Source organism: Coenobita brevimanus, chromosome 26 (assembly GCF_032717465.1).
Source record: "Coenobita brevimanus isolate Jiangsu-jjx chromosome 26, ASM3271746v2, whole genome shotgun sequence".
Taxonomy (NCBI): Eukaryota; Metazoa; Arthropoda; class Malacostraca; order Decapoda; family Coenobitidae; genus Coenobita; species Coenobita brevimanus.
Genome location: NC_136979.1, coordinates 37,325,717 through 37,352,465, shown reverse-complemented (window position 1 = coordinate 37,352,465; position 26,749 = coordinate 37,325,717). Strand labels below are relative to the sequence as shown.

General features: G+C 42.8%; 1 protein-coding gene across 1 annotated transcript in view; it reads right to left on the bottom strand.

The window, feature by feature from the left end:
• Sbf (SET domain binding factor) overlaps positions 1 to 26,749 on the bottom strand; it is a 219,984-nt gene that overhangs the window by 112,092 nt on the left and 81,143 nt on the right. The window contains exons 17-20 of the mRNA XM_080268179.1: positions 23,782 to 23,887; positions 23,371 to 23,536; positions 19,530 to 19,660; positions 6,823 to 6,932 (exon numbers count right to left, since the gene is read on the bottom strand). Coding sequence (XP_080124305.1) covers positions 6,823 to 6,932; positions 19,530 to 19,660; positions 23,371 to 23,536; positions 23,782 to 23,887 — 513 coding nt within the window. The remainder of the gene's footprint in view (positions 1 to 6,822; positions 6,933 to 19,529; positions 19,661 to 23,370; positions 23,537 to 23,781; positions 23,888 to 26,749) is intronic.

Sequence of the window (26,749 nt, the reverse complement as noted above, 5' to 3'; positions counted from 1 at the left end):
TCAACAGAGACTGACACAGAAACACAATAGGTAATGTTATCTTCATTAACAATACTACTGCTAAAAATTGGCACATCAAACATCACATGCAGGAGGGTAGGGTGGTGGGACGTGTGGGGTTCAACACCGCTTCAGGGCAACAGTCAGGCGTTCACAACCAGCCAGGCAACTGGGAGTGCACCATGCAGGGGTACGGGAGGGCAGGGGGGATGGGGAGGGAGACAAGCAGGGGTGGGGGAGGGAGAGAGGGTAGGGGGGCAGGGATGGAGACAAGAAAACCACCTGCTCTACTAGTCCCCCCATCTCACTCACTCACTCACTCTCACACACACACACACACACACACACATATGGGAGACAAGTGGGGGCAGGGCAGGGTGGAGGGATGGACAGGGAGACAACCAGGGGTGAGGGAGGGCAGAGGGACAGGGAGAGAGACATGCCTGGCAGTGCACCATGTAGGGATGGGGGAGGGTGGGGGGATGGGGAGGAAGACAAGCAGGGATGGGGGAGAGAGACAAGCAGGGGTGGTGGGGGTGGGGGGACAGGGAAGGAGACAAAAAAGCCTAAATGCTTTACTAACCACCCCCCTAGTCTCACTCACTCTCACTCATTCACTCACTCACTCTCTCACTCACTCACTCACCACTCTTGCTCATTCACTCACTGTCACTCACACTCTCACTCACTCACTCACTCACCACACACACACACACACACACAGATGCATTCTAGACCTAAACCCAAACTCTCATATACCTTACTCAATCAACAGAGACTGACACAGAAACACAATAGGTAATGTTATCTTCATTAACAATACTACTGCTAAAAATTGGCACATCAAACATCACATGCAGGAGGGTAGGGTGGTGGGACGTGTTGGGTTCAACACCGCTTCGGGGCAACTGTCAGACGTTCACAACCAGGCAGGCAACTGGGAGTGCACCAAGCAGGGGTACGGGAGGGCAGGGGGGATGGGTAGGGCAGGGCAGGGGGGATGGGGAGGGAGACAAGCAGGGGTGGGGGGGAGGGAGAGAGGGTAGGGGGGCAGGGATGGAGACAAGAAAACCACCTGCTCTACTAGTCTCCCCATCTCACTCACTCACTCACTCTCACACACACACACACACACACACACATATGGGAGACAAGTGGGGGCAGGGCAGGGTGGAGGGATGGAGAGGGAGACAACCAGGGTTGGGAGAGGGCAAGGGAACAGGGAGGGAGACATGCCTGGCAGTGCACCATGTAGGGATGGGGAGGGAGACAAGCAGGGATGGGGGAGAGAGACAAGTAGGGATGGGGGAGGGTGGGGGAGACAGGGAAGGAGACAAGAAAGCCGAATTGCTTTACTAACCATCCTCCTAGTCTCACTCACTCATTCACTCTCACTCACTCACCACTCTTGCTCACTCACTCAATCACTAACTTTCTCACTCATTCACTCACCACTCACACACACACACACACATGGGAGGCAAGCAGGGGTGGGGGGAGGGTGGGGTGATGGAGAGGGAGACAACCAGGGATGGGGGAGGGCAGGGGCACAGGGAGGGAGACATGTCTGGCAGTGCTGAGTGTGGTGGGGATGGAGGAGGGACGGGGGTAGGGGAAGAAGAGAGGGGATGGAGGGAGGACGGGAGGACCAGGAAAGCCTCACTTCAAACCTAGGGACAGGCGGGGTGTCAGACTAACGAAGCGACGGACATTCAAACTGTTCAGATTGTGGAAACATTCCCATATTTCCTGTGTTTGGTCTAGCAAGGCAATTGTTATCGATGCGCTGGATAATGGGATATGGTTGTATGATTATATATGAGTGTGTCGTCCCTGATGACTGGCTGAAGAGTGTGATTAAATGTGTACAAGGGAAAGGGTAATGCCATGGAAAGAGGAAATTATAGAGGCATAAAACAATGTGGTAGGTGGGGGCGTTCACCATCCACTCACTCGATGTGATGCTGCTCTCGGGTGACTGCCGTTTCCTCTTTTCCTTCCTTCCTCTTCTGTATTTCTTTCCTTCATTCTTCCCTCTTTCTTCTCCCTATGGGTGACTCTACACTGAGTGACACAACAAATGGTTTCCTGTACACCAGGAAACCATTTACTATGCTGGACGATGACCATATAACCAAACTATGGTGCCTGGTGTTTAGTGGGTAATTAAGGTGCTTCAGCTGGATTAAGCTTATGTAGGTGTATATCCACGGGGTGGTTGGGGATATTGCTCATGTAATGCCCATCAGGGATAAGTGAGGCTGGTCACTCTCATCACAAATGTCAGTACCAACTTGCCTAGACCTGGGCTCCTACATTCCTCATGGGGCAACACAGGATTAGATGATGATGATGTATAAAACATCTGCATCTGATAATAAAGGTAATGGAGGGAGTCCTAGAGGAAAAGATTAAGGAAAAGTAATTACTAATAAGATACAGTTTGGGCTTATGCCTGGAAAAGGGACCATTAATGCCATATTCACTGTCTGACAGCTTTATGAAAAATATATAGTGCTGCTCTCAGGTGACTGCCCTTTCCTCTCTTCCTTCCTTCTTTCTTTCCTTCCTCTTCTGTCTTTCTTTCCTTCATTCTTTCCTCTTCCTTCTGCCTATGGGTGACTCTACACTGTGTGACAGGCCAACTGGTTTCCTGTACACCAGGAAACTATTTACTACACTACGTAGCAACCATATAACCAAACTATGGCACCTGGTGGCTTAGTGGGTAATTACAGCGCTACAACAGACTGAGACTGTGCAGGTTTATATGCAAGGGATGGTTGGGGTTTATTGCTCACGTAATGCCACTCATGGATGAGTGAGGCTGGTCACTCTCATCTTAAATGTCAGGACCAACTTGCCTAGTCCCAGCCTCCTGTGCTCCTCATGGGGCAACACAGGATTACATGATGATGGTGATGATGATAATGATATAGGAAAGAAAAGGGAGCTGTACTTTGTTTGAGAATGCTTAGGATCAAGAAGTGGCTAGGTAGTGGCTATGGTTATGAATGAGGGTGCTTGCAACCAGGTGAGTGAATGGTGATTTGAGTGATGAGTTTTCCATGAATGTTGGAGTGCATCAGGGGTCAGTCTTGAGCTCCTTACTGTGTCATGATGACTGAAGTTCTCTCACGAGACTTCAGAAATGGACTCCCAAGGGAGGATGTTGTAAAATGATTTGGTGTTGGTTGCAGAGAATGTTGGGGAGGCAAAGGAAAGATTTAGGGAGTGGAGACAGAATGGGGCACAAAGGTTTGAGAGTAAATGTGGATGAAACAAAACTGATATCTTGGGCTGGAGGTGGGTCTGGTAAAGCTGAAGGAGAGAGGTCAGGTGCAGTTTGCTAAAAGGGTGTGGGAAGTAACTCCATCTATGCAGTATTTGTGATAAGTGGGTGCATATAAGATGTAGCAGTATTAGAGGCAGGCTGCAAGATAGCACTGATTTCCTGTTTGTGGTGTGTCGGCGAGAGCATGTAGAGAGTGTCAGGCAAAAAAGGACTGATCCTGCTGGTAAGCCTCTTGAGCGTGTGGAAGAGTTTTGTTTTTGGGGGGACATGTAATGTGCCAGAGGTGGGGCTGGAGCTAGCTCTGTGGCTTGGGTAGGGATTGGTTGGAGGAAGTTGAGTGAGCTGTTGCCTCTCCTGACACTGGGAGGGCTTTTGCTCCATGCTAAGGGATCTTTGCGTGCAGCATCTATTAGGAGTGTAATGCTGAATGGTAGTGTGACCTGGGTAGTAAAGGAAAAGGATACTCATCAGCTCAAATGTGCAGAAATGACAATAATTTGATGGATGTGTCATGCATCCTTGAATGAGAGGCCCAGCAGTGCTAGGTTTATGATTGGAGAGTTCAGTGGAAGGATGGACTAAAGTGTATTGGTGTTCTGATGAATAAGGGTAGATTGAGAAGGTTTGGGCATGTGGAGAACGGGAAGGATGACATTTGGGCACAGAAAATGAGAAGTGTGAATGCTGCGGGCACATTGTGAGTTGGGTTGCGAGAGGCAGACTTAAAAAGACCTAGGACGATGCCCAGAGTGTGACCTCAGGGATAAGGGATTAAACTGGGAGACTGGCAGAGACTGAGCAGCATGGAAAGCCGCCATTACGTGACCATAACCAACACATCCCAGCATGTTGGCACCTTTATAAATGATATGATACGATACAATATTTGGTCAGTAACAAGGAAAACCAGTACAAATATAAAATGAAGTAGAACCACTGCTTTATCATTGTCATTCTTTTCTGCATTCTCATTTAACTGGTAGGTACTCACTGATCTACGAGATAAAACATAACAACATGGCATGAAACAAACAATGGGGTATCTGTACTGTTACTAGAACCGGCATATGTTAGATATCCACTGTATGTATTAAGTAAAGGTGATCTACAAATTCCTGTAATCCTTGCTAACAACACTATTAATCACTTGGCTACAAACATCAACTTCCCCATGAAAAGTTCTGCATTACTTATGAAGCACCTACAATATTCTCTAAATGTAAAGAGACAAAATCAGTGAGAAAACACATAAGACCCACATAAAGATTAAATGAGACATTAATATCCAGACACAAAAAAACAAGGACACTGTTAAACCGTCACATATAAAATACAGTACCGTACATGTATAGCCCCAATCTCTATACATAATTATCTCCCAACAGAATACCAGGGATCCACTGCAACTCCACAAGAAGCAAACGAATCTGGGCGCAACCTAACTCACCTGCCCATATAAAATCTCTGTGTACCTTGGATCTGGTTCATATGTGCCATCAGGGTTTTGCTTGTATGCATCACGGCGGATGTAAATGTTTGACTAGGAAAGGGATCCAAGGAGAGATTAACGTGAGCTGAAAGTATTTCTTTTCACCAGATTATCAGCAACTGTCAATCCATGCTTCATTCACTTACAGCACAGTACAAATCTACTGCAAAGGGCAGCATACTCATGCTATCCATTAGACATTTTACAATTTAGTATCAATGTGTACCACTTTTGTTACAATTCTTTACTCTGCACATAAGAAATAATTTAACAAGAATATATAACAGGGCTCTTGCTAACTGCCAATGGTTGCGAGCCATTTGGCTCCTAAGGTTTCAAATTTACGAGCCAAATAAATTTTAAGCAGCCAAACTGACAACAAGCCGATACATTTTACAAGCAATAAATTTACACACTGTGATGATTAGAATCATATAATGAGGTTTTAAACATTCACAATGGCGACAAGGAAAGACTTAATAATCGATCACAATGAGCTTTATTGTTTATTTATATGAGATTTACTTATTTTGTAGTTTACTGGGTTTGGATGTATTTTCTCCTCGCCAAAAGGCGACTTGCATGTAAAATTTGTTTGCCGAAGAGAAAAAATACTCGCATTTGCGAGCTCTGGCCTGCCAAACAAGAGCCCTGTATAATTACTATTAATTACAGTACAACTACTGTAAGAACACAACTGAGATGTATTACTAACAATTGGCTTGAATTTGTAATAATTATAACTAAAGCGAGGATATAGTTAAGAAGTCCCAGTAATGCTAATAGCATAATCCTGTCATATAATATTTTAATAAAAACTTCTTGCTCCTACCAACTGAATTCACTACTAATATTACCACTCAGTATTTACTCAGTTTCATTTTGGTTAAACTAACCTGACTACCATTAATCATTCTTTTCCCAAGAAATGTCTTCCACTACTCTTATTATTTGTAGGTGGGGCGCTCACCATCCACTCACTCGATGTATACCTGCTCTCAGGTGTCTGCCATTTCCTCTCCTCCATCCTTCTTTCCTTCCATCCTCTTCTGTCTTTCTTTCCTTCATTCTTTCCTCGTCCTTCTGCCTACGAGTGACTTTACACTCCCTCTTCTGTCTTTTTTTCTTTCATTCTTTCCTCTTCCTTCTGCCTGTGGGTGACTCTACACTGAGTGACAAGCCAAATGGTTTCCTGTACACCAGGAAACCATTTACTATGCTGGGTGGTAACCATATAACCAAATATTGGAGCCTGGTGGTTTAGTGGGTAATCATTGCACTCCAATCGAATTGAGCCGGTGAAGGTTTATATCCAAGGAATGGTTGGGTTTGACTGCTCATGTAATGCCAATCAGGGATGAGTGAGGCTGGTCACTCTCATCTTAAATGTCAAGACCAACTTGCCTAGCCCCGGGCTCCTACGTTCTTCATGGGACAACGTAGGATTGGATGATGGATGGATGGATGGATATCTATACTGTTCAAGTAACTAGAATTACACCTGGTATATCCAAAACACATTTTGGCTACTTCCTCACTCATACCTTGTGTTCTGCCCTAACCCTCATGTTTTCCATTCAACCGATTTCTCCCCCCTTCACTTCATAACATCATCATCATCATCCAGACCTACTTTCCCACCCTACAGCAAAGTGAGAAGTAGCATCATCCAGGCAGCCCCAGTCTGCCAAATCCAATGGGCTACGCTTCCATTCATTCATCATTCAAGCCCCCGGAATCCTGGCTCTATCTGATACGCCAAAAACATTCACAACATTCTGTAGCTTCACATAAATGTATCTGATAACATCAAATGGAAAAAACATTTTGAACAAACAAACTACTTGCTTCTTCTCCCAGATGTAATCCTACCAGCTATTTCCAGTTTACTGTATCCAGTAATATCAAATGGAAAAAACATCTTGAACAAAAAACTACTTGCTTCTTCTCCCTCATGTATCCCTACTAGCTACTTCCTGTTTACTGTCCCTCACTATCCACCATGCAGCTCATCCACATCCTCCAGCTCTGGTCTTACCTTCTGTATGGGTGGGAGGCGCTTTGATTCCTTATACACAGCATCAAGCATCTCCACATGCATGGCTACGACACCTGGGATCATTTGATGTAGTGACTTTATGTGTTCCTCTGTTGACAAAAAAAAAGAAATTTGAGTTGTCTGTCTTGACTTCAAATGTCTATCCATCTATCTGTAGCCAGATGCCTTAGTCCCCTAAGAGATGGCCACAAATAAATCGCCTTCACGATGCCCTGTCCCCTGTCACTTCGCTGCCCTCCCCCCAACTTACATCCCCCTCTCTTGTATACCTCTCTACTCCAGCCCTTCATCTCATCCTCAATGTCCCCTTCCCTCTCCCCCTCCTACCTCACTCAAATACACCCTCCTAGTTAGTCTCTCACTCTCCATCCTTCCAAAATGGCCAAATCACCTCTATGTATTTTTCCTAATGCTTCCTATCACATCTGCATCCACACCACAACGCTCTTTCACTTCCTCATTTGTCAGCCTGTCTCTCCATGTAACTCCACATGCTCCTCCCAAATAACTCATTTCCATTGCTCTCACACTTGACTTGTGTCCTTCCAACAAAGTCCAAGCTTCGCTTCCATACGTCAGAGTGGAGATCACAATACAATCATGAAGCGATTTTTTAACTTCCATGCTCACTTCCCTATTTCTTATCACTGTTTTCAATGAACCAGCAACCTTTCTTTCCTACTGTACCCTTTCAAGCACTTCATCCTCTAAACTCCCATCCTTACTCATCACACAACCCAAGTACTTGCACTCACATTTTCCATTTCCTCACTATCCATCTCACTGAACATTCTGTGACTTCATTTCTCTCAAAGACCACAACTTTACTCTTCCCTACATCCACCTTTAGACTGTTTCAAGCATACTCTCCCAAACTCATTCACCAATCCTTGCTGCTCCCCTTTGTTTTCACTTAACAATACAGTATCATCTGTAAACAACAAAACAAGAAGTTTCCAAATGCCATCCTCCCTCATTAGGGCCACTCCAACATCTACTGCCCTACCTTGTATCTCTTTTATAACTCCATCTACGAGTATATACAAACCGAACAACCATGGTAACATAGCACATCCTTGTTTCAGTTCAACATTCAGTTAGAAAAATTCACTCAGTTCACCATCCACATGCACTACAGCCCTAGCACCCTGATACATACTCTTACTGCATTCCACAGCTTCTCATTTACTCCATATACCTTTAATATTTTCCACAATCCTTGTCTATCCAGTTGGCTGTATGCTTTCTCCAAAACCTTGAAGGCAGCATACAATTCTTTCCCTTCTCTAGAAACTTTTCCACTGAACATCTCATTATAAAAATCTGATGTACAGAACCTCTTCCCTATCTGAAACCTCCCTGTTCTTCTCCAACTAATTCCTCTGTCAATAAGTGTCCTACCATATACTTTTGGTATTACACTAAGAAGTCAAATGCCCCAATATTTACACACCGTTTGTTTAACAAAAGGAGAAAATGTTGTACAGCAGTAGAATGTGTACAGTCATAATGATACTACAAAATGTACATCTCATTTCATTCATTAGTATCATTTATAAAGGCTCCAACATGCTTGCATGCATCGGCCTTGGTCATCTAATAGTGGTTCTTCATGCTGCTCAATCTCTGGCAGTCTCCCTATTCAGTTCCTTATCCTTGAGGTCACACTTTGACCTCGTCCCAGGTCTTTTTCATCTGCCTCTCACAACTTTACGCCCTGAAGTTCACACTTCTCACTTTCTGCACCCAACTGTCATCCTCCATCCTCTCCACATACCCAAACCATCTCAATTTACCCCTCCTCAGCACAACATCGATATACCCCAGTCCCATCCTTTTTCTCAACTCTTCAATCATAAACATAGCTTTCAAAGGCCTCGCATTCAAGGACACACTACACATACATTTAATCATTGTCAGTTCTGTATGTCTGAACCTACAAATATCCTTTTCCCTTACTGCCCAGGTCTCACTACCATACACCATTACACTCCTAGCACAGGCTGCATATAAAAGAGCCCTTAGCATGGAGAGACAGCCCTCTAAATGCAAGGAAAAGCAACAGGTCCCTAAACCTCCTTCAACCACTCCTTACCCTTGCCACAGAGCTAGCTCCAGCCCCACCGCCAGCAAATAACATGTACCCAAAATAACAGAGCAAAAATCAATCCTTTTACACCTAACAATCTCTACATGCACTTCCTGTCACGCCATACACATGAAATTGCGTTATTTCGCAGTCTACCTCTAATACTACTACATCTCTTATGCACCCACTAATCATAAATACTGCACAAGATGGAGTTTCTTCCCACATCCTTGTGACAAACTGCACATGGCCACTCTCCCTCTGCTTTGACAGTACTGCCACCAGCTTTAGATATCATCACTTTCATTTTATCTGCAAGTGGCAGGTGGGGGTGCTCACCATCCACTCACTCAATGTAGTGCTCCTTTGGGTGTCTGCCCTTTCCTCTATTCCATCCTTCCTCTTCTGTCTTTCTTTCCTTCACTCTTTCCTCTTTCTTCTGCCTGCGGGTGACTTTACACTCCCTCTTCTGTCTTTCTTTCCTTCATTCTTTCCTCTTCTTCTGCCTATGGGTAACTCTACACTGAGTGACAAGCCAAATGGTTTCCTGTACACCAGGAAACTATTTCCTGTGGTGGGTGGTAACCATAATACCAAATTATGGCAGCTGGTGGTTTAGTGGGTAATTAAGGTGCTCTAATCAGATTAAGCCTGCATAGGTTTATATCCGGAGGGTGATTGGGGTTTATTGCTCACGTAATGCCACTCAGGGATGAGTGAGGCTGGTCACTCTCATCTTAAATGTCAGGACCAGCTTGCCTAGCCACGAGTTCCTACACTCCTCATGGGGCGACAGAGGATCGGATGATGGATGTTTTATCTACATTTACTCTCAAGCCCTTGTGCCCCATTCCATCTCTCCATTTCCTAAATCTTTTCTCCATCTCCCTTTCATTCTCTGCAATTAACACAAAGTCATCAACATATAACAACTCCCATGGGAGTCCATTTCTGAAGTTATGTGAGAGAACTTCAAGCACCATGACAAAAGAAGCTCAAGACTGATCCCTGATGCATGCCAGCATTCACAGAAAACTCTTCACACAAATCTCCATTCACTCTCATCTGGGTGCATGCACTCACATACATAGCCTTTTGTACACAATAATATAATAAGAATCTAAAACTACATGAAAAAAAATAAACCTAAGTACTGTATCTGACATTAATACAGCAAAAGTTATTATTAGAATATTGCTCTGCAAAAGGTTTGTGTTCATCCATACACCTAAAATACCATAATTCATCACTTAACACTGTTCATGTGTTATTAAAACTCATATCCCCAACAACATGTACCAGGTCATCCCAAAATACATCTTTATCTCATCACAGACAGTGAATCAAATCTATCTATCTATCTATCTATCTATCTATTGCCAGACGCCTCAATCCCGTTTGGGGTGGCCACAAACAAATCGCCTCCAAGTCGCCCTGTTCCCCGCCATCTCACTGCCCTGCTCCCAACTCACCCCCCCCTCTCTCGTATACCTCTCCACCCCACTCCTCCATCTTATCCTCGGCCTCCCCCTCCCTCTTCCCCCCTCCACCTCATTCACATACAATTTCTTCGTCAGTCTTTCACCCTCCATCCTCTCCACATGGCCAAACCACCTCAGTGTGTTCCTCATAACGCTTCCTATCACATCCACATCAACACCACAACGCTCCTTTATATCCTCATTCGTCAGCCTGTCTCTCCATGTGACTCCACAGGCTCCTCTTAAACAACTCATTTCCACTGCTCTCACTCTTGACTTGTGTCCTTCCAACAACGTCCAAGCTTCACTTCCATACGTTAGAGTTGGTATCACAATACTGTCATGTAGTAACTTTTTCACTTCCATGCTCATTTCACTGTTTCTTTTCACTGCTTTCAAAGAACCAGCAACCTTTCTTCCCTGCTGTACCCTTTCATGCACTTCACCCTCCAAACCTCCATCCTTACTCATCACACTACCCAAGTACTTAAATGTACTCACATTTTCCAATTCCTCACCATCCAACCTCGCTGTACATTCACTGACTTCCATCCATCCATCCATTGCCAGACGCCATGTATCCCAAACGGGGTGGCCAAGGGCTTAGAGTTAATTGTTTTACAGGGAGGGGACTTCACCTCTCTCAAAGACCATCACTTTACTCTTCCCTACATTCACCTTTAGATTCCGTTTCTTACACACTCTCCCAAACTCATCCACCAAGCCTTGCAGCTCCCCTTCGTCTTCACTCAACAACACAGTATTATCTGCAAACAACAGTACAGGGAGTGTCCAAACACTATCCTCTCTCACCAGGGCCACTCCAACATCCACTACCCTACCTTGTACCTCTTTTATTACCCCATCCATGTAAAGATTGAACAACCATGGAGACATGACACATCCCTGTTTCAACCCAACTTTCAAAGAGAAAAATTCACTTAGTTCACCATCCACACGCACTGCAGCCTTCGCACCATCGTACATGCTCTTCACAGCATTCAACAACTTCCCATCTACTCCATATATTCTTCACACTTTCCACAATCCTCGTCTATCCACCCTGTCATATGCTTTCTCCAAATCTATGAAAGCTGCATACAACTTCTTTCCCTTCTCTAGAAATTTTTCCACTAAAGATCTAAGAATGAATATCTGATCTACACAACCTCTTCCCTTCCTAAAGCCTCCCTGTTCTTCTATAACTAATTTCTCTGTTCTTTCTCTAACTCTGTCAATAAGTATCCTACCATACACTTTTCCTATTATATTAAGAAGACAAATGCCCCTATGATTACCACACACTTCTTTTTCCCCTTTTCCTTTGTACAAGGGAATAATTATACCTGACTTCCAATCCTCCGGGACTCTACCTTCCTCCCAGGCCAATCTGCACATCGTCCACATTCTTTCTACTACTATCTCTCCCCCATGCTTCAGCATTTCACCACACACTCCATCAATTCCTGGGGCTTTCCCCAATTTAACTTTCTTCATTGCTTCCACAACTTCTATCCTACTGATTTCTTCCTGTCTTCTCACCTCCCTCCTTCTCCCAGCCATTCCCCAGCCACTTATACTCGCATTACTTCCATCCTCTATGTTCAACAATTCCTTAAAGTGTTCTCTCCATCTGCTCACTTTTTCTCCCTTCTCCACTAGTAATCTACCATTTTTATCTTTCACTCCCCTGCTAACTTCACTTCCACCCTGTCTTACTCTTTTCACCTCTTTCCAGAACATTTTCTTACAGTCCCTCCACATTACACTCAAATTCCTTCCAAATTCCTCATCCACTCTCTTCTTACTCTCTCTTACTAATCTTTTCACCTCTCTCTTTCTTTCTACATATAACTCTCTCTTCCGCCTCTCAACTTCTTCCACGCCCCTATTTCTCATCCATTCATTGTATGCTTTCTTCTTTTGTGCCACAGCCTGTCTCACCTCTTCAGTCCACCACGCTGTTCCTTACACCCCCCTCCGTCTTCTCTTCCTTCCACACACCACATCACATGCTGCACATATTTCTGTAAATATCCTACACACACCTTCCACGTCTCCCATCTGCTCCAATTCATATCTGCCCAATCGTTCCTCCACTTCTCTCTTATACTCTGCCTTTTTCTCATCCTCTTGTAACCTTTCCACTCTCCTTGCAACTACTCCTTCCCCTCGTCTTTCCCTTCTTCTATTCCTCCATCTTACTTGAATTCTAATTCTGGCCACCACCAAGTAGTGGTCAGAAAGTACACTCCCCCAACCTCTATGAGCTCTTGCATCCATTACACATCTTCGCATTCTTTCATTCACACACACATAATCAATCATTGCCTTCCTTTCATTCAGTTCACCACCCACCCTTCTCATCACTCACCATGTATACCTGTGGATCATTTTATGCCTGAAGAGGGTATTGGCTATCACCAACCCCCTCCCAGCACAAATGTCCACTAACGCACTCCCATTCTCATCTATCTCAGCAGGCACACCCCACTCACCAACTATTCCATCCACCTTCACATTCCCAACTTTACCATTCATATCACCAATCAAAAACAGGCTCTCATTCCTTCCAAACTTTTCCATGCACACTTCTACATTTGTCCAGAACTCTTCTCTCACTCTTCTAGCACGATCTTGCGTTGGCGCATACACACACACAATCGCCCACATTTGTATTCCAACTTTCAACTTTACCCACACAATCCTTAACCCATCAAATCATCCTCATTTTAATGGATTCTGAGAGCTACTGTATATTCAAAAGGATAAGTTTAATGCTAGCACAGTGGTTCTCGAACAGGGTGCCAATGACAGTGCCTAAGGGTGCCACATGATTTGTCAGTAGTTTTGCCTTGGCCTGATCATCTCAACGCCACACAGTTTTGTTGAATGGTATCTGTGGTAACGTATAATTAACTACCACTAAAGAGACATATTTACCAGTGGTTGTACTGTAATATTTTTCTCAAAGAGATGTCCCCTCTTGCATACTTGTACTGATACAGGATACACTTATTAATTACCGGTAATTACTGAGATAATGGAAAAAATTAAGAATATATGAAGTAAATGGGAAGTTGATGAATGCCGTGATGAGTATGTACAAGGGGGCTAAGGCTGCAGCGTGTGTGGATAGTGAACTGAATGAATTTTTCTATCCGAAACTTGGACTGAAACAGGGATGTGTTATGTTTCCATGGTTGTTCAATCTGTATATGGATGGGATTATCCTGCTGCATCCAGGCAGATTTTTCACCAATGATCCCCCCCAATCCCAGCAGATTTTTGAAACTTTTTTTTTTTGGGGGGGGGGCTAAAACCTTTGTTTTTTATGAAAAACATCGAAAATTCAGAGAGAAAGTGCTCATCTGAGTTTAGAAATGCCTGATACAGGTGACCCTACCCTCACCTGGTACTGTGTTCTCCTGAACCAGGCTCCATAGGAGACGTTTTCTATGGGAGGGCTAACTATTCCTTTATTTAATCGGTACGAATTTATATGTAGTACAAGAGTATATTTGTTTTCACACAGTAATATAGGCGATATAAGCATTGTTTCACTCACCAAACACATCAACATACCGCACCCTCTTTGGCAACATTACCTCCTCATCACTTCTGCACGTTTCTTCCTCTAACGCCACGTAAACTTTGTCCTCCACATTGTCATCGATTGGGGAACCACTCTCACCTTGAATTTCGTACCGTGGCGCAACGTGTCTTTACTGGCCAGGTCGCTGGTAACAGGTAAGTTGCTGAGACAACGACATGTGGGTGGGGGGGGGGGAGGCATGCAGGGTAAGGCATTGTCCCTGCCTAACCTCGGGTAGAGAAAGGTGTCCCGTATATGTGTTCCAAAAAATCAGGTGTGAAATTTGAAAAATGTGCAAATGAGTGACCTTGCAATTGCAGCATGTTTATAAACGTCAATAGGAGTCACAGTGACAAAACGTCCGGGTGCATATTTACGTCAACAGGATGCGGCAGGTTATAAGAGACACAAGGCAGGGCAGTGGATGCTGGAGCATCCCTAATGAGTGAGGGCAAAATTAGGAAACTCTTTGTGCTGTTGTTTGCAGATGAAACTGTGTTGTTATGTGAAGATGAAGAGAAACTGCAAGGCTTGGTGAATGAGTTTGAAAGTGTGCGTAAAAAACGGAATCTAAAAGTAAATGTAGGGAAGAGTAAAGTTATGATCTTTGAGAGACATGAAGTAACTGGTTGTACTGTGATGGATGATGAGGAAATGGAAAATGCGAGTGCATTTAAGTACTTGGGTAGTGTGACGTGTAAGGTTGGAAGTTTGGAGGGTGAAGCACTTGAAAAAGTACAACAAAGAAGCGAAGTTGCTGGTTCTTTGACAGCTGTGATAAGAAACAGGGAAGTGTGCATGGCAGTAAAATAGTTGCTGCAAGACAGTACTGTGATACCAACTCTAGTGCACGGAAGTGAAACTTGGAATCTGTTGGAGGAACACAAACCAAAAGTGAGAGCAGTGGAAATGAGTTATTTGAGAGAAGCATGTGGAGTTACAAGGAGAGACAGACTGACAAATGGGGATGTGAAGGAACATTGTAATGTGGATGTGGATGTGATAGAAAGCATTAAGAGAAATACATTGAGGTAGTTTGGCCATGTGGAGAGGATGGAGAGCGAGAGATTGACGAGGAGAATGTATGGTAAAGCCCTAAGTTTAGCGACATCTTCATTCGTGGTTTCACAGTTAGTGGTCACCTGAATATATTCCCAAACTCCAGGTTTGGTGCATAAAAACCCTCTGTTCCTGGCGAGAAAATGTAAACACACCGCGCGCACGGAAAGTGATCATCACTTGTTCGCCGACATTGCCACGGACCCGCTATGCTCTGTGCGCTGTGTTTAAACTTGCTCCCTGTGCCTCTCTTTTTTCCTGTGCCTTGCCACTCGTGTTTCTGGTTTAACTCTCGTGAAATGGCTTCCTGCTGCTCTGGAGGTTTGGGAGGTGGTCCTCTGGGTGAAAGAAGTGACAGTATAAGGTTGGAACTGCCAAGTCAGAAAGGTAAGGGGAAAGTGAAATGTGACTACAGTGCAGGCGTTAAGAAGTGAGTGTATGACAATGATTTGAAAAGAAAAATTGTGGTGAAGAGGAGGCAGGGTGCTAAGAATTTTGAAATTTGTAAAATGTTTAAGATTCTGAATCAACAGTAGGAAGCATGAGGAATATGCATGATGAGTTAGCCTTACCACCTGCCTCAGAAATTACACCCCCATCCCTTCCATAAAACATCTCACTCCAGCCTTCCATGTGAGTTTCCTTGCCTATTACTGTATATCTATCTATCTATCTATAGCCCGACGCCCTAATCCCGCAAAGGGTGGCCGCAGACAAAACGCCTCCAAGTCACTCTGTCACCCACCATTTGACTCCCCTCCCCCCAACTCACCCCCCCCTCCCTCATATACCTCTCAACTCCATCCCTCCACCTCATCCTCGGTCTACCCCTCCCTCTCCCTCCCTCCACCTCACCCACATACACCCTCTTAGTCAGTCTTTCACTCTCCATCCTCTCCACATGTCCAAACCACCTCAGTGTATTTCTCCTAATCTTTTCAACCACATCCACATCTACCCCACAACGTTCCTTCACTTCTTCATTCGTCAACCTGTCCCTCCATGTCACTCCACATGCTCCTCTTATTAATACTTTGTATTAATAATAGTTCTTTTTTTTTTTTTCAGGAAAGATCAGTAAATTTTCATCATCATCATCATCATCATCAACCAGACTTCCTTTCCCACCCTAGGGCAGGGTGAGGAGTAGCAATGTCCAGACAGCACAAATCTACCCACTCCAATAGGCCACGCTTCCATTCACTCATCATTCAAGCCCCCGAAATCCCAGCTCTATCTGATATGCCAAAAACATTCACCACGTTCTGTAGCTTTACATAAATGTATCCGATAGTGTCAATCTAGACGCTGTCACGTTAAATGGGTGCCAAATTCCTGATAATGCACTTCTCCTCACAATATTCATCCTGCCACCTTGATCTCTTGTCAGTTCCCTAACCTCACCGACTTCCAAACCTCTCTTCCTCACACACTCATCCACCGTATTCATCCACCTTCTCCTTGGCCTACCTCACCTCCTCCCTCCTTCAAATTTGCTCAGATATACCTTTTTCACCACTCTACTGTTATCTATTCTCTCCACATGACCATACCCTCTCAGTACACTCTCTTCGATTCAAAATCAGTAAAAAAAAAATAAATAAATAAAAACTCATTGTTAAACTGGGGTATGGTATATCTACTCCCATCGCTAAGCCATGGTATTGCATCTAGGGGTATCGTACATCGAGGTATACCTGTAGACAAATAGATAGCGATAATAGCCAATAGAATATAACAGGAATTCCTTAACATAACAAAATTTTCTTTGTTTTTGCCCTCTGTCCAGTACATGATTGGTTTTCGTCAGCTGATATGTTGATTTCTCTGTGAGACATTACGCAACAAGCACCTGTGTTATTCATTGCTACTGCTAATTTAGTGCAACTGTCTCAAACAGTACTATGTCCTTAAACTTAAAATGGATAAGTCTGTCATCAAGAAGAGAAAACATGGAGATAGTGATGAGAATGAAGAGGGAGATCAAAGGTAGTAGCATGAGTGAAAAAGAAATAGCAGTTCCCACAACAAACAAATCAACTTTGATTAGAAAAAATAAGAAAAATCATTCCTATTTGGACAGTTATCCAGATCTGGGATTCACTTGAGGTAGCGATAAAGTTAATCCTATGTCAGTATGTGTTATTTGTGGTGATAAATTGGCCAATGAGGCCAAGGTACCCAGCAAACTAAAGAGACATCTATCTTTGAAACACAGTCATCTTGCTAACAAGCCTCAAGCTTACTTTGAATGACTTGTAAATGAGCAAAAACAACAGAGTGTGATGCTCTCTAAAACAAGGTTTCTAGTAATACACATGAGGCCAGCTACTTAGTTGCACAATTAATCACTAAAAGTATGAAGCCTCATACAATATTCAAAACCCTGATTCTCTCTGCTTAAAGTGCCCTAGTAAACACAATGTTTGGAAGTGAAGCAGAAAAAGAAGTGAAGAAAATTCCTATCTAGGATAGTATCATCACCAGGCGGATTCATGATATAGTGGTCACTGAGGAAACTGCATGTGGCTCTATAAAGAAAAGTGAAACGTTTGCACTTCAAGTAGATGAGTCGACTGATACTGGAGGGAAGGCCCAACTACTGGCATTCATTCTCTACAGTACTTCAATGATGTTAAAATAGTACACCAGTTTTTTGTTATAAGGACCTTGAGGAAACAACAACATGCAATGATATTTTCACTACATTAAGTGAGTACTGTACTTGAAATCTATTGGTCTGCCATGGAAATCATGTGTTGGAATTTGTACAGGCAGCTTCTGCAATGGTTGGCTCAATTAAAGGATTTATGTCACAAATGAATAAAACAAACAGTAATGTCATGGCACAATGTTTTTTCCATCATGATGCACTAGTTGCTAAGACAACTGGCAATTATTCGAAGTCTGTACTAGAGAGAGTTGTAAAAATGGTGAACTTTATAAAAAGTAGGCCGCATAAATCACATCTGTTCGATAAGCCTTGCAAAGAAGTTGAGGCAAAACACGTCGTCTTCTACATGGCGGTAGTATGGCTGCCAAGAGGCAAAGAAATGCCACGAGTGTATGAACTGAAGGATGAGATGCTTACTTTTTTTCACTCTTCAGCAACAAGAGGTATTTCATGAGTTACTGGCAGACCACACTTGGTCTGCAAAGTTGTCTTAGTACACATAATTGAACATTTAAACAAGGTAAATTCCAACATGCAAGGTTAAACCAAAACTATCTTAAATTCCACTGACAAAATCAATGCTCTGATTGAAAAACTACAATTGTGGGTTGGCAGTGTAAAGGAAGGCAATATGGACATGTTCCCGTTTGCAGCAGCATCAAGGAACAAAGAGAGCATACTCCTTATTTCTGGCCATCTTGATGTACTAGAAAAGCAAATTCGGTACTACTGTACTTTCCAAACATATGTACTGAAAAATGTGACTGGATGAGAAACCCATTTATTGCATCAGTAGCAACCTAGTCTCAGCTCACTCTCACAGAAGAAGAGCAGTTAGTTGAAATATGTAATGATTATAATTTAAAATTAATGCATGTGCAAATGCCTCTTGATGAGTTCTGAATTCAGATTAAAAATGAGTATCCTCAATTTGTGAAAAAAAACTCTGATAAATCTCATGCAGTTTTCCACATCTTACCTGTGTGAGGTGGGATATTCTGTGCAAACAAACATTAAAACTAACAAGATGGAAAGATTACAAATGGCTGAAGATGAAATGCATGTACGTTTGTCCACTATTCAACCTAACTTCAAAAGGATTTGTCAGTCACATCAAGCCCATGTATCTCACTAAATAAGTGTAATAGTTCAGGTTAGTTTCTGTTTGTTTTGCTATTTAATAATTAATGTTAATTATGTCTATTCTTACATTAGCTTGTATTTGACTTATAAGTTACTCTCATTCTTCTGATGGGTTTTATGTTTCTTATTTGGGCATGTATGTTTATTTTGTTTTGAGCACCGGTAATTTGTAAAACAGGCACTCTGTTGTAAAAGTAAATTTATGTGGGGTGGAGGTGGGGGGGGGTTACAAAAAAAAAAGGGTGCCACAGAAAGGACTACATGAGTTTAGGGCACCATCACTGAAAAAAGATTGAGAACTACTGTGCTAACACATCACAGGCTGTATTTCTTCCAATACATATAATGCTGACTTGTTGAGATATACAGTACAAGTGCAATGAAACAGTATTCTAAATTTTACAAACTAAATAGCAAACATGAACAGCATTAATTCACCTTAACCTGTCCCTGACTTTCATCCTTTTGCGACTTATTTCACGCAGCTCAATGGCAAAATATCCTTTTCATGGAACTTCTTCAGTGCCAGCATCATGTTCTTGTTTTATTCTGTGGTTACAAGTAAGCACTGACGATGGAAATGTTGCAATTACAGGCCTGGTATAACACTCAAAGGGTACCAAGTGTTACTTCTGCTTAGCTTACCTGTAACACCTCCCTCTGTGCATACTTTGTCGACGAACCTAGACACAAAACGAATAACGCTGGTCTCACGGTCACTCTGCTCCTGGTCCTCAAACCCTGACTCAGCATCCAAACTGTCACTCTCTGCCATGCTGCATGTTAGACATTTGGAGTTTAGATTATGGAAAATGTTAGATTCATCATCATCATCATCATCATTGACATTTTATCTCATGTATGGATAAGGGGCATGACAATTTTGAAATAAGTTTAAAATACAATAAAAGCTCTTTACAAACCCCAAAGACAGATCATGATCTATCTATTACATAAAACAATAACCCCAACCAACCCATCCTGATGTATAAGCCCATATAGGTGACATTCAATTAAAGTACCTTTATCTACTAGACCAGGGATTTCTCAATGTGGGCCATATGGCAACCCCAAGGGAATCATGCCATATATACAGGGGCTCACATGGAAAAATGAAACATCAGAGGGCCACAGTAAGTATCTGAGGGGACCAACCAAACTTAAATGCTAGGCATATGACTAATTTTTTTATAATTATCATCATCATCATCCGGACCTCCTTTCCCACCCTTGGGCACGGTGAGGAGTAGCAATGTCCAGACAGCCCAAATCTGCCCAATCCAATGGGCCATGCTTCCATTCACTCATCATTCAAGCCCCCAGACACCTAGCTCTATCGGATATGCCAAAAACATTCACCACGTTCTGTAGCCTCACATAAATGAATCCAATAGAGTCAATCTGGACGCTGTCACATTAAAAAGGGGTGCCAAATCCCTGATCATGCACTTCTCATATTATTCATCCAGCCACCTCGATCTCTTGTCTGTTCCCTAGCCTCACCAACTTCCAAACCTCTCTTCCTCACACACTCATCCACCATATCCCTCCACCTTCTCCTTGGCCTACCTCGTCTCCTCCCTCCTTCAAACTCGCTCAGATACACCTTTTTCGCCACTCTGTTGTAATCTATTCTCTCCACAAGACCATACCATCTTAATACACTCTCTTCGATTCTGGTGTCCACAGACTTCCTCACGCCACATCTTTCACAAATCACATTTCGTATCTTATCCACTCTCTGTATTCCACATACAGTACGTTCCTCAGCAGTCCCATCTCCACTGCTCTCACTCTTGACTTTTCATTTTCATGCCACCCCATCGTCTCACATCCATATGTTGAAGTTGACACTAACACTCTTTCATGTAAGCATCGCGCAGCTGCAACACTCAAGCCTCTGTTTCTTATCAAGGCCTTCATAGAACCAGCTACTTTCCTTCCTTGTATCACTCTACTGTCCACTTCTTTGCACATTTTCCTCTGTATCACTGTACCCAAGTATTTGAACTCTCTTACCAATTCCAGTCTCTCTCCATTCACTGTACCATCGCACTGGAAGTCACCTTCTCTCTCAATAACCATCACTTTACTCTTCTCTACATTTATTCTCAAGGCACGATGCTCACAGACATCAGTAAATCTCTGCACTAGTCTACCAAATTCTTGTCCGATATTTGCAAGCAGTACTGCATCATCAGCATACAACAAATTTGAGATAAAGTATTCCATCCATCACCATTCATTACCAACTCCATCCCCCTCTCTATTACTCATGTTCTTACTTATCTCATCACCCCATCCATATAGATATTGAACAACCATGGGGACATCACACAACCTTGTTGCATGCCCACACCGATCGTGAACCATTCACTTAGATGCCCATTAACCCTTACACATGTTTCAGAACCATTCACTTAGATGCCCATTAACCCTTACACATGTTTCAGAACCATTCACTTAGATGCCCATTAACCCTTACACATGTTTCAGAACCATTCACTTAGATGCCCATTAACCCTTACACATGTTTCACAACCATCACAAAAACTCTTGACGGCACCTAGCAGCTTACCATCTACACTGTACATGCACAAAATTATCCACAATCCTTCCCTGTCCACTTTGTCGTATGCTTCTTCCAGATCCACGAATGCCATAAACACCTTACGGTCCTTCTCACAAGCCCTCTCTGCTACCTGTCTCACTGCATATATTTGATCCACACATCCTCTGCCACTCCTAAAGCCACCCTGTTCATCACTGGCTAGGACTTCTATCTCTTACTTTCTCTACGATAATTCTTCCATATACCTTCCCTGCCACACTCAATAAACTTATGCCATGAAAATTCTTGCACTCACTTTGCTCACCTTTATTTTCGTACAGGGGTACAATCACAGCCTTTTTCCACTCTACTGGCAAAGCTTCACTCATCCATGCCTTCTTACATACAGTATCTCCAACAAGCACTTCATTCTGCTCTCTCCACTACACTTAATCATCTCTGCATACACCTCATCAACTCCAGCTGCTTTCCCATTTTTCAGCTGCTTCACAATGCTCATCACCTGTGTGTCACATTTCCTGGCACTGCATTCCTTCTCTGCACACCCCTAATACCAATCATGTTTAGAGCCACTCTGCTCTCTCTCTATTCCCATTCATCAGGCTTTCAAAATATTCTTTCCATCTGGTCCTTTCTTCAGCCCCATGGGTTAATAATCTACCACCTACATCCTTCACACCATCACATTTCTTTCTGCTTTCACTTCTACGTTTCTGCACCTCTTTCCAGAATAACTTCCTATTTTCAGAGTTGTTTGCATTCATTTTTCTTCCTAGATCATTATTTACCTCCTTCTTTTTCCTCTTCATTAGTCTCTTTACATGCTTCTTGCTCTCAACATACTCATTTCTTATTTCCATTGAACCCCTGTCCTGTAACCACTCCAGCCACTTCTTCCTCTTTTCCTCCACTGCTCTCTTAACCTCATCATCCAACTATGCCATACCTTTCTTCTTCGTTGTTACTCTTGCCACACCGCACACCGCTTCAGCATTTCTAACTAAACAATCCCTATATGCATTCCACAGGTTGTCCAGATCCATTTCATTCCAATTCACTGATTCAAACTCCTCCCTTACTTTGGTCCTGTATTCATCTGCCATTTCTCTGATCCTCGGCTTCTAGACTTTCAGTCCTTCTCCCTGACTGCACCTCTCTCTCCTGGTCCACCTCACTCCTCTCAGCTTGATCGTGCATACCACAATCACATGATCTGACAGACCTCCATATCGTCCTCTCACGGCCCTCATATCAGCAACCATTCCCAGCACCGACCCCTCTCCGAGCACGTAATCAATCAGGCTCCTTTCAACACGATCCCCGTTCCCTCTATACCATGTACATTTATATGCATCTTTGTGTTTCAAATATGAGTTACAAATGCATACCCTCCTTTCCTGACACATATCTTTCAGTCGCTTCCCATTATCATTTTCTCCTGGTACTCCATTACAACCCATTATGTCATCCTCAGGACCAGTGCCAACTCTTCCATTTTTTAAGTATGTCAACATAAATACTGAAAATTGCTACAATTTACAATACACATCTCACTGAAAAAGGCAGCTTGTATTAAATGGAATTTTATATTCACAAGAAACAAACCATAATGTTATAAAGGTGGCAAAACCTAGCAAACCTGAAACATTCAAGTGACGTACAGTTAGTCCCTATATTGACTCCAACTTGGAACATTCCATGTGCATTTAATTATTACTTTCTCCCAACAGATTTGAATGTAAGATGCACATTTCACCATTGTTCATCCACTTACCAGCATCTATGAGAGGTGCCATAAAGGTAAATGCGGCTCAAAGGGGGGTCCAAGAGCAAAAAAAAAAAAAGGTTGAGAAACCCTGCACTAGACCACCATTCATCAAAATTATACAGTATAAATAATTAGTAAGGTCTTGCCTGTTGGTAATGCTATTACTGGCAGTGTCTCGATCAGAGAAGGCTCTCTTGTGGACAGCAGCACTGACATCGAGAGGGATGCGAAGAAAAACCATGCGGTTTGCAAAGTGAATTGCCTGTGAGTACAATGTCGATTCTTCCTGCTCCACTAGTTCTTGTTGCTTCCCTGTGAGTAGAAACAATGGAACAGATACAGAATTCAAGTACAGTGGATACAAATGTTCATGGGAAAAAAAGAATCTGAATTTACATCCAGCATACTTTAATAATACTGAAGAAATTATTCCCACATAATGTTGCTATGTTTGCTGTGAAGATAGAAAAGTATCAGCCAGAACTCTGCATAATCAAGATCCATGCTGTAAACAATATTCTGGTGATTTCGCTGATCACACCGCAAATACAACTCACGTGGTTCTATGTTAGGCCACAATCTCATCTGTTCAGCTGCGATCTCTAGTGCAGAGGGTTCATGAGCTCGGAGGTATGACAGTCGTCCATCTTTCCATCCACCATCCTGCAAGGAGAGGGGGGAAGGAAGCTTGCTAGGTCCATACATTCAAATGATGATGACATGAGGATTTCTATCTGTGCTATGATTTTTAGGAAGAAAATTGTAAGATTGTTACAGTGCTGCCATCTGGCAAGTGTCAAACCCATGTTATACTTGATCTGAGCTAATGTCATGAAAAAAGGAGTCATTTTGTACATTTTGTTGCAGTACAGTAATCCCGATTTATTTATTTATTTATTCATTTATTTATTTTTTATCCAAGGAAGAAGGAACCAAAGGCAAGAAACTTGCATGATTATTCTTCCCAAGACGAAATACAAACAAGATAACAGACAGACAAATTCAAGATCTGTTCCTTTCGAGATGCTTGGATATACTGCATTCAAATTACTAGAGGTCAAAGGCAGTTGGAAGTACAGACAGAAAAAGACAGTTCCAGAGCTGACCTGTTGCATACATGAAGGACTGGGAGTAATGGTTACTCTTGCATTAGAGAGTAGGAGAGAAAAGAGATGAAGGTTTGCTGCTAAACGGGTATTATGCCCATGCCGTAGTGGTGGAGAGAGGCAAGCAGACAGTTCAGAGGAGCAGCGATAACTGAAGTAACGATAGGAAATAGATAATGATGCAACACTACGACAAAGAGAAAAAGGTTGAAGGGAATTGGCTGGAGGAGTAGAGTTAATGAGACAAAACGTCTTTGACTTCACCTTGTTGAGAAGAGCTGTAAGTGTGAAGCCTCCCCACACATGAGAGTTGTTCTCTACACAGGGGCAAATAAAACCCTTATATAAAGTCAACAACTGTGCAGGGGAAAAGAAGGCAAGGAGTCAGCTTCGCACACCTGATCTCTCAGGAGCAGATTTTACAACAGAGGTAATATGATCTTTCCAAGATAAATCCCAAGAGACTGAAACCCAAGGTATATTCAAAGATGATGCAGGATTAAGTTGAATACTGTTACAAATTAGAGGATACTCTTGTGGAAGATTTTGACAGGTCAAAAAGATGTAAGAACTGAGTTTTTGATGCTTTAAAAACAAGATTACTTCTACCCCAATCAGAGATATGAGCCACATCAAAATGCGAAACAGCCTCACCTCTTGTTTGCTCAAGTAACTGCTGAGATGGACACTGTGAAAAGCGAATAGAAAGTGAAGGGTGCAGTCATCAGCATATAAGTGGACAGGGTTAGACTTACAGCTTAGAAGGTCAATGATGAATAGAAGGATGAAAGATGGTGATAGGACAGAGTCCTGAGGAACACCAATATTGATAGCTCTAGGAGAAGAAAGGTGGCCGTCTATGATTGCAGTTATACAATGACCAAAAAAGAAGCCGGAGATGAAGGGACAGATAAACGAATAGAAACCTAAAGATGGCAGTTCGGAAATTAAAAGATTTATGCCACACTCAATCAAAAGCCTATGAGATGTCAAGTGCAATGGCAAGGCTTTCATCAAAGTCCAAAAAGGAGGATGACCAGGAGGCTAAAAGGAAAGAGAGAATACCGTCAGTGGAGCATCCCTGGCAGAATCCGTACTAATGATCGAAAAGAGGGTTGTGACAAAAAGAGGTGCTTTAAAAGTTTTTTAAGAATAGATTCAAAAACTTTAGAAATATAGGATGTTAAAGCAATTGGTGGATAGCTAGAGGGCTGGTAATAGTCACCCTTCTTTGGGACAGGTTGTGTGAGAGCAAACTTTCAGCAAGAAGGATAGGTACAAGTTGACAGACAAAGGAAAAAAAGTTTACCTACACAAAGAGTAAGCACAGAAGCACAGTTCTTGAGGACAACAGGAGGGACCCATCGGACCCATATGCCTTATTAGCACTGAGGCATGTGATGGCAGAAAATATCAGATGAAGAAACTTTAATGTTAGCCAAGAGGAAGGCAGAGGAGGTAAGTAATGGAGGAACAGTACCAGAATTGTCTAAGGTGGAATTCGAGGAGAATGGCAGAGTGAAGAATTCCACTTTTTCAGTAGATGAAAATGCAACAGAGCCATCACAGTAGAAAAAAGGGGGGAAGGATGATGAAGTACCATTGTTAGAAAGGTTTTAGGCACGGTGCCAGATGGAGTGGGAAGAACTTGAGTAAGAGTTCAGAGCATTTTGTACGAATGAAATTATTCTTGGCACAGTTCTGCATGAAGGCACAAATGAAATGAGATTCAGGGATGGGCTGGCTCTGGTACCTTTTGTAGGCCACCTTCTTGTTGAGGACACCATTAGAACAAGCATGATTAAACTATTTTATATATATATATATATATATATATATATATATGTTTTTATTTATTTATCACAAGATAAGAGAAAGGACTATAAACTTCCATGCTTGACACAATATGCGCGAGGCACACTCAGATGGCTCTCAGCCATGGAAGCAATACTCATTCCTGGGAAAATCAAAGAAGTACTGCCTGAGGACCTCCCAACCTGCAGCTCCAAAGTGCCACAGCTGCCGCTTCTTGGGAGAGTCCACAGGCCTTACTGGAGCGATACGACAGGTTGAGGTGATAAGGTTGTTGTCATCAGAGGAGCCCAACAGAATGAAAAGATTAACAGCAAATGCAGAAGGATTAGGTGTAAGAAAGGGGTCAAGTACGATGGCATTCTCTCCAAGGCAGCCAGGGATTCATCATCATCATCATCATTTCATCATCATCATCATCATCGTCATCATCATCATCATCATCATCATCCAGACCTCTTTTCCCACCCTAGGGCAGGGTGAGGAGTATCAATGTCCAGACAGCCCAAATTTGCCCAATCCAATGGGCCATGCTTCCATTCACTCATCATTCAAGCCCCCGGAATCCTGGATCTATCTGTTACACCAAAAACATTCACCACATTCT